Here is a 16,211-nt window from a genome sequence, read left to right on the forward strand (position 1 = left end):
ATATATTAATATCAATATATATATACTGATAGTAGAACACAAACACAACTAGACACTTTGTTGCTTAATTGAAAGAACATAAACACATTTATTCCTTTATGGCCAGCATAGTCCATTCAAGGCTAAACACTACACTCAAAAACACACCTACTTCAACAACATTAGATTCACGCACAAACTGCTTTTCCTTTCTGCAGAAGAAAGGGAGCTTGGAAAAGAAAAGCACAAATTTCATTCAGCAATACAAACAACTCGTATGTACCTACATACTTACAGGTTTTGAATATATATATATATAGCTATTTTCTTTCCTTCGCATGACAGGAAAGAAGGAAATGAGATGAGCAATGGCATGGCATCTCAAATGAAAAACATTGAATTCTCCAGGTTAGGATGCAACCTGTAGAACTTCTCGTCAAAAGAAGCCTTCGATGAAGATGAAGATGAAGCTGAAGAATGATCCCACTCAATTGAATCATGGTAGAGCCGGCCCCGATAAGCAGCACGGTCGGCATAGCACACAGGAGGGACCAATGAGACAGGCTTAGTGCATTGAGCACTAGTAAAGCACATGCCATAAATAAGCTCCTGCAGTTGATCAGAAGTAAAATCATTCTCATCCCATAACACATGGTAATGTGCTGGCTTGCTTGTCCCAATATGACCAAAATGGCTACAGAGATAAAAATCGAACCCAACAAGGCTTGTGATTTTTGTATCCACCACAGTGCCTGGAGGCACATTTTCTTCTCTATCACCGTCAAGAAACAAACGAGTTGTGTGTCGTTTCTGCGCGACAACAATAGTAATAGTTGGGAAGTAATTCTGTGCTCGAAATGTTCTCTTGATATCCCTTAACTCTTCATTGAGAACCATATCAAACTGGTTATCACTAACTCCATCTCGAAATAGGACAATCTTGTCTGGCCTTACTTGATTTAGCTGAGCATAAGTGTTCACTAGCTGCAAACACATGGTACCGATTTTCAGAATCTTCTCTGCTCGATTGTCCTGAGGACAAATTCGCGTAGCATACTGATTCGCAGCAGGCCAATTCATGGTGGCAACAACAGCTGCAATTGAAGGACTTGTTGCGTTAAGAGGGCCAGGGCGATTACTATCAACACCGATGAACATAACATGACTTTTACTCTGCAAGCACTGAGGTTGCGTCAGGAGCTCCATATTACTGCCTCCAAGCTTCGCATTGATCTTTAAAGCGACATTAGCAAGAAACTGATCTTTTGATTTATTGGCATTTGCAGATAAACAACATTGAGTTAAAATGCCTACTTTGGTCTCACTTATCCACTTTAGATTGTTATATCCTGGATCTTGTTCAGGCAGCACACAGAGAAGAATCTGCAAATGGCTACCACCAATTTTAAAAGACTCGTCCTTAACATTCTCAAGTAGTTGGTGGAGATTATCAGCCTCATATAATAAACCCATTTGAAGACGTTTATAGAAAACAGGCTTCTCCATGTTAATGTTGAGTCTGTAGCACCGAGAAATCAGATCAGGAATGAACCTTTCAATACTAAAAGTCCCAAAATCAATAACACCCCATACTGTGATGGGTTTGCTGGAAATTACTGAATTTCTGTTAAGGTTCCAATCACATTTCCTTCTATCAACTGTTGCCTTCATCCATCTTCCCCTTGAAGTGCCAAGCTTCAATTCTGGTGGCTCAATAACTCGACCAATCACTGATGTCATATTCATATCTGCCTCAATTCCAAAATTTTTGCAGATACCTCCCCTGCCAGAAAAACAGAAGAAATGTCTGCAAGTTAATGCAAGTATAAATGATATGAATTAGAAAAATATGGCAGTCAAATTTTCTTTCTATTTTAAAACAAGTTGAAGTTACTTACCCACAAGGTCCATCTCCAGATCTTATCATGCCATATATTGTGCTCTCTCTAACCTTTGGTGGAGCCAGTGAAATCTTCCTTAACTTTTCAGCTTGATATTTTTCGAGACGCTCCTTTCCATACCTTTGCCCAGCAGTTATGGCACAGAACTCCATAGGAACATAGATTTTCCTATTACTTTTCCCTAAATCCAAACATGGAATATCCTTGTACATAATATCCTTGCTGTATTTTTCTTTGAAATACTCAACAAGGCTAACTCGTCTCAGAGGTATTTGATCTCCACTCAGGTCTTCAAGATCAAAACAGATGTCCTGCACATTCTCATCGGTTAATGCTGCAATTTTGTACCTATGATTGCTACTTCTGTGAGTCACAGTAACTTTCAATCCCTTCAAAGCATTCTCAACTTTTTTCCTGAAACTTGCGAAATTGTTTAAATCAAAACCACGAATATCCTCCCTGAGATAATCAATAACTGGCATTGGCTTGCGAAGTGGCAAAACAGAATAGTCCAGACACAAAGCTGCACCTTGGGAGGTTGTTTTTAAACTGTGTTTAATACCTTCAGAAGCTATGACACCTCGACCAAGATCAACTTGTAAATAAGGTCTAGTAGAGTGAAAACTTTTACCAACATAAATCATTTGCTTTGTAGGATTCTCCTTCGTTACTACATCCATAGCTTGAAGTACATCACGAGGTATTGTGAAAGTTAGGCCACTCAAATAACTATCCAACTTCTCATATTTGAGCTCATTCACTAGCTGGACTTGTACTTTGAAAGATTGGATCTTTGAGCCTTCCTCATTTGATAACTCCAACTTAAACTTGCCAGTGGGTAATGACTCTGTACTGAAGATATTCTTCTCACCATCATATGCTGTCATTGACAGGCTGGGAAACCTGGTGGGATCATCTGAGAATAACTTGTCACGAACAGCGGATAGAACAGTCTTTGAAAATGTCGTAGGGAGATTGTTTTTGGTGGGCATGTCCAGTTTGACATCAATATCATAGTGTCTTATGATTGTCTCTGGATTGTACTTAACCCGAAAATGGTTAGCATGAAGGCTTATGCGCCGGATGTCCTTCTTACCGCCATTATCAGGCCTTTTCATTGGAATAAGTTTGCCTGCAACTTCTGGAGGAGAAGTTGAAGAAGAAGATGAAGAAGGTGACTGTCCAGAAATTTGTAGTGATTGCATTTCAGGAACAATTGGTGAATCTGGAAAAAGAAAAACAGCAACAAGTTATTACTGAAGGTTCAAGAACCACATTACAATACCATTAACAAAACCAATCTTCATGAGTTATCTCTTTTTCATTTGATGATTAAAACAGACCAAGCATATAATTGTAAGAAGAAAAGTGTTATTCAGATCCCAACTAATTACCATTTTCTCAGTAGGCCATGATCCGGAAACCCCCTACCCAACATCAAAATTAAATAAAAGAATACTCCTTTCTACACTTGTTTCAAGAACTCTGTTTATAATCCTCTAAAAAGAGACATCAAAACTCGGGATTTCAACGTAGATATATGATAACCAATAGAATTCTTGAAATTTTATGGAACTCAATTTATACTGAGTTTTAGTAAGTAACCAAATAAAATTCTATACATTTCTTAATTAGATGAAGTTAAACTAGCAATTAAGCTTAAAAATAAATAGAAGTGTAGATAAACCAGTTAAAAGTATTGCTTTGGGACAGAGAAACATACCACAAGGAAGAGTTTCAGGAAATGTCCTCTGCAACTCCATCTGTGATTGAACTGTTGGAAGACTTTCAGGAGATGGCCTCCGTAACTCCATCTGTGATTGAACTGTTGGGAGACTTTCAGGAGATGGCCTTTGTAACTCCATCTGTGATTGAACCGGAACAGCATATTGGCACCACCCTCTTCCTCTTCCTTCTCCTCCATGACCACCATACGCACCGCGTGTGGGCCTCAGACCACCATAACGGCCACTGCCACGGCCATCTTGACTTGACACCCACATCTGCTGATTATATTGTTGCTGTTGATGATAAAACTGCTGACGAGTATGGTATTGATGATCACCACCACTACGACCGGTGCTGCGACCACGACCAAGACTACCATCCTGGCCACTCCTTCCTATCCCTCTCCCTCTCCCTCTCCAACCACCAGCAGCAGCACCTGCACCAGCCTTTCCTCTATAACCACCACTATCCATTGATGAATGAGTTGCTAAAAAGACAAGCAGGTATATGAATTCAAGAAAATGCGGTGTTTTTTGAAGGCAAAAACAGGACATTTATAGAGTGAGAGTGAAAGTGGGTATCCAGTGACCAAGTAGACACTGTTTGTTTACGTTGTGAACAAGTAATGAAAACTTAGTTCATTCGTCTCACATTGTAAGCGAAGTAGTTTAGGCCTTCTAGGCGAAGGAGACGTACCAAGAAAGTTGGAGGGAACTTGTTGTGAAAGGGGAATCAAATGGATAGGAACCTATCAAGCTAAGTTAAAATTACTTGCGACCCAATCTTCGCGAGGACGTGAACACAAATTCGATCCCGATAAGTAAAAAATTACTTGCCTTTGTTATGATTGTTAGATATATTTAGATTAAACTCTCAATGATGAATTTCAATTCATAATCTGTATTATTAAACGGTTAAAAAATGAAAAATAATGTTATAGTTTACTAAACGAGAAATTTTTCATCCCAACAAATTTTAACTTCTAAATAAATAAGTCGGAGTTCTAATAAATTGTTAATAAGTTAAAACAAAATCCCCAAACACTTGGACAATAGTGATTTGAAAGTATTTTAAAATAAAAATGTAAATAATGATTTACAAATTTCTCAAACTAGTATAAAATTGGATTTTATTAAACTAACAAAATGGGTGTGTTTATATAAATATGGTATTGTTACATTTATTATATTACTAGCTTTTTTTTTCTTTTTATGTACATTTCACGGCAGTCATGATTTAATTTTTCTTTTTGTATAATTATTTATTATGTTTTGTCTATAATATGAAATTTATGAACCAATTATAATACTAAAATCTAAAAATATAATAATATTTTAAATTAGTGAGATGATTCAAATTGAAATGATAATTAACCATTTAATTGAAAAAAAATTGGACGATCTTTTGATTTTTTACTATACTCAAAAAGTAAGGAAAGGTGACCAGTAATTATTATAAAATAACCTAAATAAAATAATGAAACTCAAAAAGAAAAAAAAAAAATCAATGTTCTTCCCAACTTTTAATAGGTTAAAAGGTGATAAATCTTGAAAGATAAATTTGAAGGAACAAAAATATTAAAACTTGAAAAAAATAGAATTTTTTTATTACTTTTCAATCTTAATCTTTTTTTTTTTTTTTTGCAAACTTATACTCTTTTTGATATCTTTGTCTATCTATATCTTCAAAAATGTAATAAAATGGTAATGTATTAAATATAAAATGTACATAAAACATATTCTAGACTTATGTTTTTATTTTTAATTAATTTTAAATTTTTTAGAATTAATCTTTCCTCAAAATTCCTTAATGAAAAAAACAAAAAGAATTTGCATCTCAAGAAATTAAAACTTTTCGAACTTTGTCCAGTCCACGTCACCAACGTACAAGTAGCAGTTGCATGCATCTAATGTACTCTTTATCTCTGCCAATCATCAACGATCAGTTCCTTCGTTTCTTCCGTCATCAATGACTCTCTCTCCACCGTCCCAACAACCGTCTGCTACGACCTTATTATCTCTCTAGAAAGCTCACCCCAAATATTACATTTTTCATCTCTCTAAAGAGGGAGCCTTGTCCACCGCAATGGCTCGATCCGCTTCCCTTTTGCGGTTCCTCTCACTCTTTTCTCTCTTATTTCTCGTTCTCTCTCACTCTTATGCCGTCGCCGATTCCCACTTTGAGGGTTTCGAAGCCGAGGAAGAGGAGGTCGTTGAGGAAACAATAGACCCTGTTTCATTTAAACTTACCGATCTTAAATTAACTCGCTCCGACTCACCATCAACACCAATACCAGATCCCATATCAGAAAACTCTGAACCGAACCCGAATTCCAATCCGGATACTCCCTCGTCGAATCCAGAATCGGATCCTCCAAAACCCTCATCTCCAGCATCAACAACCACCTTTGATTACTGGGATGAAGATGAATTCGAAGGTCTACCTGTTCAACAACCGCCACTCGAAACCTCTAAAACTACCGAATCTACCACTCCGACTGATAATCAAAGCATGGATCCGAAACCGAAACCGATATCAACTAAGAAGCAATCCTATACAGTGGAGATTGTGTGCGTTTCTTTCTTGATAATGTTTATTATCAATTACTTTACTGGTAAACGCGAAAATGAGAACTTGGCACTATCTTGGGCAGCGAAATTTGCTACTAAAGATTCGATATTTGAGAAGAATTTTAGTCTGTTAGGAGTAGGAGAAGGTGACGATTCACCACTACTGTTGAAAGAAGGGCAAAATATTTTTAAATTTTATGCTAGTGGTCGAAGGTACTGTCAAGGATTACTGGCTACAATGGAGTTGAAGAGCAGGCACGATTTGATTTCCAGGGTTTATAATATGATCGTGCCTTGCAAGGATGAGATTACTTTTGAAGTGTATATGAATGATGATGCAATGGATCACGTGGTTTTCGCGCTGGCAAAGAAGAAGGCAGCCAAAGGGATGCAAAAGGAAGTGAGGGATTTGCAGAGATTCGCGGGGCTTCTTGCACAACCACCTAGTGGGAGGAAATGGGTGTCTGAGGAGTTGGGAGTTATTGCAGAGTCTAAGGAGGTTGCTGGGGATTTGATCACTGAAGTTGTGCTTGAGCAGGTTAGATTATTAAATTGATCTCATCTTTTGCATAGTTGAATATATATATATTTTTTTTTGGTAATGTATTTTGATGCTTTTATCTGTAGCCTGGTCTGGTCTATTCTTTTTGGTTTGATGTCCTATTTTATGGGTTAGTATCTTATATATGGTTTATAGCTTGATTATGCTTTCACTGGGTGGGGTTTGTTTTCCACTCTTTTTGTAGCTCAGTTTCAAAGTTTAATACTCCATAGTCCATACTTCAGTTTCTAGTTTCTTTTGAGTGTTTTAGTTATACTTTTTATCTTGACCACTTAATATCTTGTTGTTTGAAATGATTATGTCTAATTACTGATCATCTTGTTAGCCATTATATTTTAGAGCGAAATAAATTTGTATTTGAGGTTCTATTGAATATCTCTTCTATTAGATCCTCAGTAATGCCATAGGAGTCTTGTCTTGGATTACATGCACTATCTTTGCTAGGCAAGTTTGGCTTACAGGAGAGAGACGCCATGTGTTTCCTGGAAACTGTGGTCCTGAACGGGGAATGCCATAGAATTTGAAATTTAATAAGAATGACTTAGTTTTGTGGCTATTTTGATTAGATAACATTGTATATAAGAGCTAAGGTGATTGTATGCTTATTATCCAGTGAAGCTGTCTCATTCCTTTTTTTTAATGTTTATGCTAGGCGCACCTTGTTGATTAATGTAGAGCATTGTTTATGAATCTAGCATGGAGTGCTTTGCTATTATTGTGGAAAATTCCACTTTCTTTGCAATTAGTATCTTCTTATATTCTATGGAAAGGCCCTGGAACCTTTGTGATTAGGAACTATTTCTTCTTTGACAAAGTGCTTGCTTATCAAAAATGATTATTTAGCATTGCCTCCCCTTTTTTCAGTTATTTTGCTAGGATCGTCTTGGCTTGTTGTTGATACATGCAGGGAGTTAAACAGAATTCATGCATGGCTTTGACAATGAAAAAATTACTTACATCTTTAGATGTCATAGAATGTTTTGTTTTGAGAGGCCCTAGGTAACTGGACTTTGGGAAGTGAATAGAAATCTGTTTGTGTGCCATAAGTTTGGGAAGGACTGAAAAGTTGATTAGAATATAACCTCCACATTTTTGTCATTTTCTCCTGCCAATCAATATTGTAACTTCTTTTATAAGTGGAATTGTGTTAGTGGTTCAGTGACCGAGCATGAAGAGCCACACATATCTTGGTCCCGTATTTGGAGTAATTATGGTTGATAGAACTACAGTGGTTAATTAGATCTATGCTTTACAAAGATGGAATGGACTTTTATTTTGCATCCTAGTATTGAGTTGTTGTGATGATCTCCAGAGTAAAGAGAGACTAGAGGACAAAATAGAGCTATAGTTTACTGTTCTCTTACACTGTGACTGGCTTGAATTTGTTTGTTGTTCCATCCTCAGTTTCTGACCTAATAAACCAAAAGATTGAGTCATTCTTGAACCTAACATGCACCATCTGCTTTCCACAACAAAATAAATGCAATACACAATTTTGATATAGACTACGCCATGATTTGCTTTTTCTTATTAAGAAAAAAACAGGAGCATGTAGCATTTTTCTAAATGTGAGCTTCTTATATCAACATTTAGATGAATGTTGTTGCCAGAGAACTTATTTGTCCTAGTTTGTCGAAAGTTAGGACTGAGCTGTATATTTGACAGGACTTATTGTTGGTTTTAATGTGGGAAACCTGTATAATTATCTTGTTAGCTGGTTCCATTCCTATTGCCATTATTAGTATCATTGACTAATATATGGTTTCTTATTTTAGGTTTATGTGACATGATACAGAGTTATTTTCATTACCTTCTCCTGCCTAAGTTCATCATAGGACTTCCCATGCAATTTAACTCATGGTCAGAATGATGTTTATTATGTTGCTTTAATGAACTTACAATATGAAGTGAATTTGAAATTCTGCAGGTTTTTGGTGAAAAAGCTTTTGAGAAATATGGCAAGGGTTTCATCTCCATGCATTTTTCTGATCAACACCTTGGAGTGCACAAGAAGATGCTGTTGTTTAAGTTTGCACTTCCTAATGCCAATAACATGGCTGATATGACTAGATTGGTTGCGCTTATTCCTTATTACATTGATCTAATTGGGCGCTACAAGTTGAGTTCACAGGTGGGTGGGTCATGTTATACTTGCCTTTTTCAACATGATAATTTGCAAAATTCAATGGTCTTGAAACTTTGCTTTGCCTTCTGCAGGCTCGATCGAAAACAGAGGCAGCTAGAGTGAAAGCTGCCCAGGAGGCATACAAAGAACTTCAGGGTGCAAGACAAGAAGCCTTGCAGAGAAAGAAGGCAGAGAGGAAGAAGATGCAAGAGGAGGCTGAAGCAAAGCTCAGTGCAGAAGCTATTCGCAAGAGAGAGGCAAAAGAGCGTGCCCGTCAGATGAAGAAAGCTATGCCAAAAGTAAAGATGACCCGAGCTCACTAGATATTAAATCCTCTAATTGGGCATTCAGGAAGTTACTTTTTTACATTCTTCCCTCAATCCAATCATATTTTACCTGTTTCTTTGGCTTCCATAGGTATCTCAGTTCTATGATCTCAAGAAGTGTACTTTTAGCTACTGTTTTGATTAATTTAGCATAGTCTACATTTCCCATCTTTGAGAGTTTTGAATGTATGAAAATGCAACACTTGGAAACATAAATTTTTTCTTAGACGACATTCTTTTATCTGGTTTTGGAGTAGGTGGAGCCATTTTCCGCTTTGGGGGTCTAATTTATAATAGCTAAAACGTTTTCCTTAATGGTTGTTTGGGGATAGTGATTATGGCCAAGTGTGTGATATTTATCATTCGATTGATTAGGTCTTCAATTCTCATCTGAGATTAGGCCTTCTAAGATTTGGATTTGGATGTAATTCAGCTCAATCCTTTTAGTAAAAGATTGGACCGAGTTTAATTGCTATGCTATTCAATTTAGAGATCGAACATCAATTAGTGGTTTGCAAGTATTCACTGGAATTCAAAATTAATCTCCTTTCATATTTCACGAGCAGCACTTTATTTGCTAGTTTCATGAATAATTTCATTTATTGTGAATTATGCTCTTGGTGATAAGTATTTTTAACCCTCATATTAATATGGGTAATTAGAATGAACTCATTAATAATTCCATATTTCCAATAATTAAGTTTCAACTTGTATACAGAGCATAAAAGGAATTATTTAACATGCTTTGTGCATATGGAAATGATGCACTCCATAGTTTCATGTGAAATCACTTGAAATTATAAAAAGTGACTCATAAATGAAAATAGTTTCTAAATAAGAAATATTTTTAGATGTAAAAATATTTTTAAAATTTCATAAAAATGTTAATCAAGTACGATTTTATCAATCTTATTATAAAATTTTTTATAATTTAATGAATTAAAGAGGGTATTATATTATATAGTTCATAATCTTATTCTATGTATTGAAACTCATAATAAATAAATAAATAAAAAGAAAGAAAAACAATAGACTTGATAGGTTTTTTTTTTTTTTTTTTTTATAGGGTGATATAGCATCACAGATCCAAAGAAAATATTTATGTGAGTTGCTGATATAATTGAACCAATTTAAAAAATTTGTTTTAAAGATCAATTGAAACGAAGCAAACATCTTTTAAAGATCAATCTATACTTCCCTCCAAAACTCCAAACTAGCAAATAATTACAAGCATTTAGGATAACTACAAACATGATTAAAGATCTTCCACCAACTGCAACAAGCCCTTAAGATACAATGCCAACGTACAACTGCAGAAACTTAGAAATAGATTAGCTATTACGAGTGCTAATACCCAAGTAACAGCCAATAATAAACTGATTCTCTTCACTGCTGTGATGCTGTGATTGAAAACCGAAGTCAACCAAAATCCCAAAGTAAAACACACAGAAACTAGAAATTTCTTTACCTATTGTCAATTTCCATTTGCCATACTAATTGACATTAATCAGAGTCTTTGTCTTGAATTCTTCTCCCATAATTCAGTGTTTGCCGCCTGTACTATATCCTTGTCCGATTCTTTCCTTCTTTTATTCCTTCTTTCCGCTTTCCTGTATTCTTCCCGATATATAGGATGAATGCCACAATTGATCACCCTCTCATCCCTTAAATATTCACGTTGATTAAGCTGGAATGAGACTCGAGTGAAATTCATTTCATGCTCAAAAGTTTGATACCCAAGGAACACATGTTTTGAATCTAACTTAAACCGCCCAAAATATATAGAATTAAAGTCAAAGTCATACTCATACGTCTTTCCAGATTTATCTTGGAAGATCCCACAACCCGAAATTTCATATATATCAAAATCTTGGAAATCAATAACAGCAGAAAAATAAAAACCCAACATACAATCAGGCCTTTCCAACTGAACTGAAAGATGAGACCCACTTGTTCGATATTTCATACTTTGCGGCACTTCCACCCCAGGGATACATAATCGATAGTCCTGCTCCATGAAAATATATTTTGTTAAAGAATATCATAATTAATTAACGATAGAGTTGAATTTAAATAGCTGATGAATGAGTAAATGGATAATTTAAACACAAATTTTAAAAAACACTTATAATAACTATTGAAATCTTTTTGTGATATTTTTTTTATGGTAAGATGATATATTATGTTTATCTCTCTTCCCTTGTCAAAGCACAAATTAATTATGAAATTCACAAGTTAGGAAAATAATCCATTGATGTTTATCATCCAAAATCTTAATTAACATTTTTTTTAAATAAGGACTTCTTTATTAATTTAATATTAGAGAAAGGAAACATACGTTCTGGCCTTGTTGTGCTGAGAACAGAGCTTCCGTAATTTGAAGACGTACATTATCACCCAATTTGATGCAGTTACCAAAATTAAGATTAGTGTACCGACGGGCATCTCCTCTTTTTGCTTTGGAAAAGGACGAAAATGATACAAATTCTAAAGAGGTGCAATTTAATGCAGAAAATGACCTTGTGCCTGGAAGCTCTGGCAAATATCTAAGCCTCTTGCAATCATGCAGCATAAGAATGTCCAAGTTAGAGAGTTGTTTGATGTTTGCAGGAATGCTTTCGAAATCGTTTCCGTCTAAATATAACTCTTTCAATGAAACTAATGATCCAATACTCTCCGGAATTTCTGATGTGCCACAGTTACCTAGATAAAGCTTCTGTAGGCTATTCAAACCGGACAACAAAGGCCATACCGTCAAACCTTTACATCCATTAAAATTTATGCCACTTCCTGTTGCGTCAAGTTTCTTCAGAGATTGTAACTGGCCAATGCAGTTTGGAAGATTTTCAAGCTCTGTACACTCACTTAACGATAATTCAACAAGTTGAGAGCAATGTCCAATTGATGAAGGCAATTGTTTTATTGCAGTTTCACTTAAATTTAAATCCCTTAAATTGCAAGGAAGCTCAGGACATTCGTCAAGTTTACTGCAACCTCGAAGATCAAGAATCTCAAGATTTTCTAACTGAAGGAAGCTTGGCAAACTGCGAATACTTACACAGTAGTCTAAGTGTAGCCGAACAAGCTTGGTTGAATATTTAAGAGATGAAGGAATCTCAATTAAACTGCTACAACTTGACAAACGTAATTCCTCAAGGTTTGGGGCTTGAAACGAGTCCGAAATTCTCAATAAAGACAGAGAGCTCTGGAGGTTCATAACTTCCAAACTTTTAAAAGGCTGTAATAAAAAGAGTAAGAATATGAATTATTAAAATTGCATGTTTTACATATATTCGTTATTTATCCAAAAAATAATAATACAAAAAATAAATTCTAAAAATTGTATTTTAATATAATTGTCTGTACAAATACCAAAATTAAAATAAGCCAATTTAAAGTATGAAGATTAATTAACACATCATCTGTTTTTTAAATAAGTCAAAGTATATTCTTAACATTTGAATTTCTCTAATTTAGACTAATCATATATTGGTTGATCAAAATTTTTATTACTCATCACTAATATTTAGAATTTAAGACGAAATTAAAAAGTCTCGTTTAATTCAATGATTTGACCTTTAACTATATAAAGACCAATTTGTAAAAAATATATTGGACATAAAACATTTGTAAATGATTCATTAAGAAAATTTTAAAATCTATTTCCTTAGAAATGCATTTAAGAATAAGCATTACTTAAATGATTAGAACATATTATTTCTTTTTATGATATTCTTTCATGATCCGCCACTCTCATCAAACCATTTTTATAAATTTTAACTCAGCTAAGTATAAGTTAATATCAAACTACATCTTATTATGTTATAAGTTCATTTACACCAAATACAAATATTAAAGTTTAGGAAATATACCTTATTATCTCCATCCCACAGTTGTTTGAGTTGGCTTTCAGGCAGGTGAAGTTGTACAAGGTTATTTGGGCAAAACTTCAACGGCAACGATTTCAAAGGGTAACGATGCCAAGATAAATATCTCAGCTGTTCCGGAAGAAAATCAAGGCCATCAGGCAAAATCAATTCAGAGTCATAGATACTGAGGAATTTAAGATTAGGCATCTTCATGAAAATTTTGGAACTTATCTCAAAAGCTCCAGCATTCAACATCTCAAACGAAATGCACTCAATCTTATCAGTTCCCTGATAAATTAACAACAAATGAAAATAGGTAATTGAATATAAAATATTTAAAAATAAAAGCTAATTATGTGGAGCGGTAAGTTCAAATTTCAATTGTTCAAATATAAAAAGAAAAACAAAAGAAAAATGTAGCAAATTTTGCTCCTTACTGTATTTGTTTTGAATACATGAGAAATGTCCTCACGATTCCACAACCTACTGCGTCCTCCAGGCTGTTTGCATTCCTCATTCACAATCTCCTTTCCCATTTGTTGCAGTAAGTTATGCATTGTTACATAGCTTCCTAAAATGGTTAGGAGAGATTTATCAATGAGACTCCTTATTCCACAACTCGCAAAGAAACCAAAACTTTCCATTATTTTTTCAAGCTTATTTTTTTTTAACAGGGCAAATGCTCGTCGAAAGAAACATGCAATATCCAGAAATATGCTCTGCTCATTTCTATCTAACCCATCATAGCCTAGTTTTAGAACATCTTGAATTCTCTTGTTCGGGATGCTATTCAATTTGAGCAACTGGCTCTCCCAGTACTCTTTCTCCTTGCCATAAAGGCTAGAGCCTAAAACTTTCAGTGCTAATGGATTGCCTTGAGCATAACTTATCACCTGCTCGGATAGCTCCACGTATCCTTCTTTCGGTTCATTTTGTTTGAAAGCGTGCAAGCTAAAGAGTTGAAGAGCTTCCTTATCAATTAATCCCTCAACCTGATAAATATGTTCTTTGTGACAAACATTTTTAAGTACTTGTCTATCTGTACTAGTTATAATGATTCTACTTCCCTTACGGTACAAACTACAGTTTCCAGCTAGAAGATCTAAATCGTTTGAATCATCAACGTCATCAAAAACAATAAGAACTTTTTTTCGTTGTAGCCTTCTCATAATCCAACCATCTAAAACTAAAAGAGGCGTGCCTATTTTCAAATTTTCGTCCCCCAATAGTGAACCAATGATTTTATCCCGTAAAACAATTGCTGTTTCCTTCCTTATCTGTTCCTTGACATTTGAAACAAAGCAGTGGGCATCAAATTTAGCCTTGATTTGGGAAAACACTATACCGGCAAGAGTTGTCTTTCCAATACCAGCCATTCCCCAAATTCCTATTATCCAATTTCTGTCATTTACATCAATATCCAATAACGATATTACTTCCTCGACACGCGAATCGATTCCAACTAACTTGTCATGGTAACTAGCATTTGATGGCATATGACTTAATATTTCTGAAACACGATTGACGATTCTTTGAACTAGCATTTGGTCATTTCTGATCACATATGAAAGATAAAAAGTAAGCCAAAACTTATATATTCTAGAATACAATCAATTAAGTGTTTGGAAAAACTGGGTGGGTAAATACCATGATTGAAGGAATAGGAGAAAATGAAACAGAATTTTAACAAGAAAATAAAAATAAGTGAGAGTTCAAAGGAGTAGATATCGCGACTAAAAGCCATCTATTCTGTGCGCAAGATTGATCTATTATTGATGAATAGAAAATAAAAAGACATGGAAAAGTAAACAGGGAAAAATGATAGCTTTACTTGATCTCATTCGAAACAAAAGCACTTAAGTCGTTGCTGATTGTCTTCAAAGCATGGCACCATCCACCCAGGTTGTGTGAACTATCGCTGGGATCTTTTAAAAGCCTAGCAAGTGCACTTGCGAAAGGGCCTCTCAGCGCTTGAACGTCAGTTGGATCTACACGGTAAAAAACTGGCAAAACTATTTGCCCCGACTTTTCTCTGCATTCATTTATCACAACAAGCTCGTCCAAGCACCATGGAGAAAATTTCATAGTTTTTGGAGAATATGACAATTGAAATACATGATTCTTGAATTGTTTGCTTGAGGGCTGGTGTTATTTCAGTTCCTTTTTTAAGGTTTTCATCCTTGAAGGTATCGATTCCTTTTTCCTTCAAAGATTCAAAGAGAAAGGAGAGAAAACCGTCGCGGATGTCTTTGCCTCTGAAATTAATAAAAACTTCGCGGTTATTTGGCTCGGAAGGGTTTTGCTGGGAAGAGGTTGACGAAGGAGAAGAAGCAGCAATAGAATTAATGATAAAAGAAGGGGTTCGCTGGGAAGAGGTCGAAGCAGAAGAAGAGAAAAAAGAACCCATAGCGGAAAATTCAAATGATACAAGAAGCAATAAAAGGCGAGTTTTATAAAACGTAGAAGAGTATATATAAAGCTAAACCATTGAGATTTGAGAGTCATCATCACAGAAACTTCAAAGAAACTTTAACAAAGTGAGCGAGTGGAAGTGGGATAGAGAGAAAAGTGAAGCGATGCGAGAGCATAGCAAAGAGAGACATTTTAGTGCGTGGAAGCAGAGCTTTGCTCGATTTGTATAATTACAGTTAATAGCTCACTTGTAAAAGTTATTTCAATTGAATCCAATTACTGATCAAGTCTAAATACCGAGAAAAATTGACCTGACAATTATAATTTAATAATTTTTTTAAATCACAATTAGATAATTACGTGACTCCTGGTCATAATTGAAAATTTCAAGAAATATTTCAATCATCAAAAATATTATATTATTAATTAATCTATTTAGTTACTCAAAAATCAAAGGATTCATCGTTAATATCGTTAATGTTTTGATAATCAAAATATAATTACTGCCCATTATACATGTTAAAACTATCATTTGAAATGATAAATTGTATGATAGGTAACTTATTATATAAATTTACTTTAACAAATTAATAATTAATATATATACTTATGGGTCCCATAATTTTAATAGGCAAAAAAAATATAGTGACTATTTTTGTATTTATTCATGGAAAGAGGGAGGAAAAGGGGAAAGAAAGACACAATATGAACCCCATTATTGCAATAGTCAAAAAAGAAA

The 16,211-nt window shown here is 34.8% G+C and overlaps 3 protein-coding genes across 3 annotated transcripts; 1 reads left to right on the plus strand and 2 right to left on the minus strand.

Annotated features, from left to right (window-relative positions):
- Window positions 1-32: 32 nt before the first annotated feature.
- On the minus strand, window positions 33-4,241 carry LOC105629743 (protein argonaute 2). Its single transcript, XM_012211387.4, has 3 exons — window positions 3,604-4,241; window positions 1,878-3,105; window positions 33-1,762 (listed from the first exon to the last, which is right to left on the minus strand). Exons 1-3 carry the CDS (start codon window positions 4,160-4,162, stop codon window positions 361-363), a joined length of 3,189 nt encoding a protein of 1,062 aa, XP_012066777.2. The 5' UTR covers window positions 4,163-4,241; the 3' UTR covers window positions 33-360.
- A 1,293-nt stretch (window positions 4,242-5,534) lies between these two features.
- LOC105629644 (uncharacterized protein At5g49945) lies at window positions 5,535-9,432 on the plus strand. The gene is made up of 3 exons (XM_089723131.1): window positions 5,535-6,716; window positions 8,668-8,871; window positions 8,958-9,432. The coding sequence occupies exons 1-3, from the start codon at window positions 5,694-5,696 to the stop codon at window positions 9,186-9,188; spliced, it is 1,458 nt and encodes a 485-aa protein (XP_089579257.1). The 5' UTR covers window positions 5,535-5,693; the 3' UTR covers window positions 9,189-9,432.
- An 876-nt stretch (window positions 9,433-10,308) lies between these two features.
- On the minus strand, window positions 10,309-15,688 carry LOC110009046 (disease resistance-like protein DSC1). Its single transcript, XM_089723344.1, is given in 6 exon segments — window positions 10,309-11,199; window positions 11,530-12,429; window positions 13,064-13,348; window positions 13,498-14,614; window positions 14,892-15,142; window positions 15,144-15,688. Coding segments are annotated over 6 exon segments (3,378 nt in total). The 5' UTR covers window positions 15,468-15,688; the 3' UTR covers window positions 10,309-10,698.
- Window positions 15,689-16,211: the final 523 nt, after the last annotated feature.

This window comes from Jatropha curcas, chromosome 6, assembly GCF_041381405.1.
Source record: "Jatropha curcas cultivar XTBG-Jc1 chromosome 6, XTBG_Jcur_1.0, whole genome shotgun sequence".
Taxonomy (NCBI): domain Eukaryota; kingdom Viridiplantae; phylum Streptophyta; class Magnoliopsida; order Malpighiales; family Euphorbiaceae; genus Jatropha; species Jatropha curcas.

What these genes read in the sequence shown, in the direction of transcription:
- LOC105629644 (XM_089723131.1), top strand. Translation starts at nt 5,694, where the DNA reads ATGGCTCGATCCGCTTCCCTTTTGCGGTTCCTCTCACTCTTTTCTCTC. An exon ending in CTGAAGTTGTGCTTGAGCAG is followed by an intron (nt 6,717 to 8,667) that starts GTTAGATTATTA and finishes GAAATTCTGCAG; the next exon opens with GTTTTTGGTGAAAAAGCTTT. An exon ending in GCTACAAGTTGAGTTCACAG is followed by an intron (nt 8,872 to 8,957) that starts GTGGGTGGGTCA and finishes TGCCTTCTGCAG; the next exon opens with GCTCGATCGAAAACAGAGGC.
- LOC105629743 (XM_012211387.4), bottom strand. Translation starts at nt 4,162, where the DNA reads ATGTCCTGTTTTTGCCTTCAAAAAACACCGCATTTTCTTGAATTCATA. An exon ending in TCCTGAAACTCTTCCTTGTG is followed by an intron (nt 3,106 to 3,603) that starts GTATGTTTCTCT and finishes TTCTTTTTCCAG; the next exon opens with ATTCACCAATTGTTCCTGAA. An exon ending in TCTGGAGATGGACCTTGTGG is followed by an intron (nt 1,763 to 1,877) that starts GTAAGTAACTTC and finishes TTTTTCTGGCAG; the next exon opens with GGGAGGTATCTGCAAAAATT.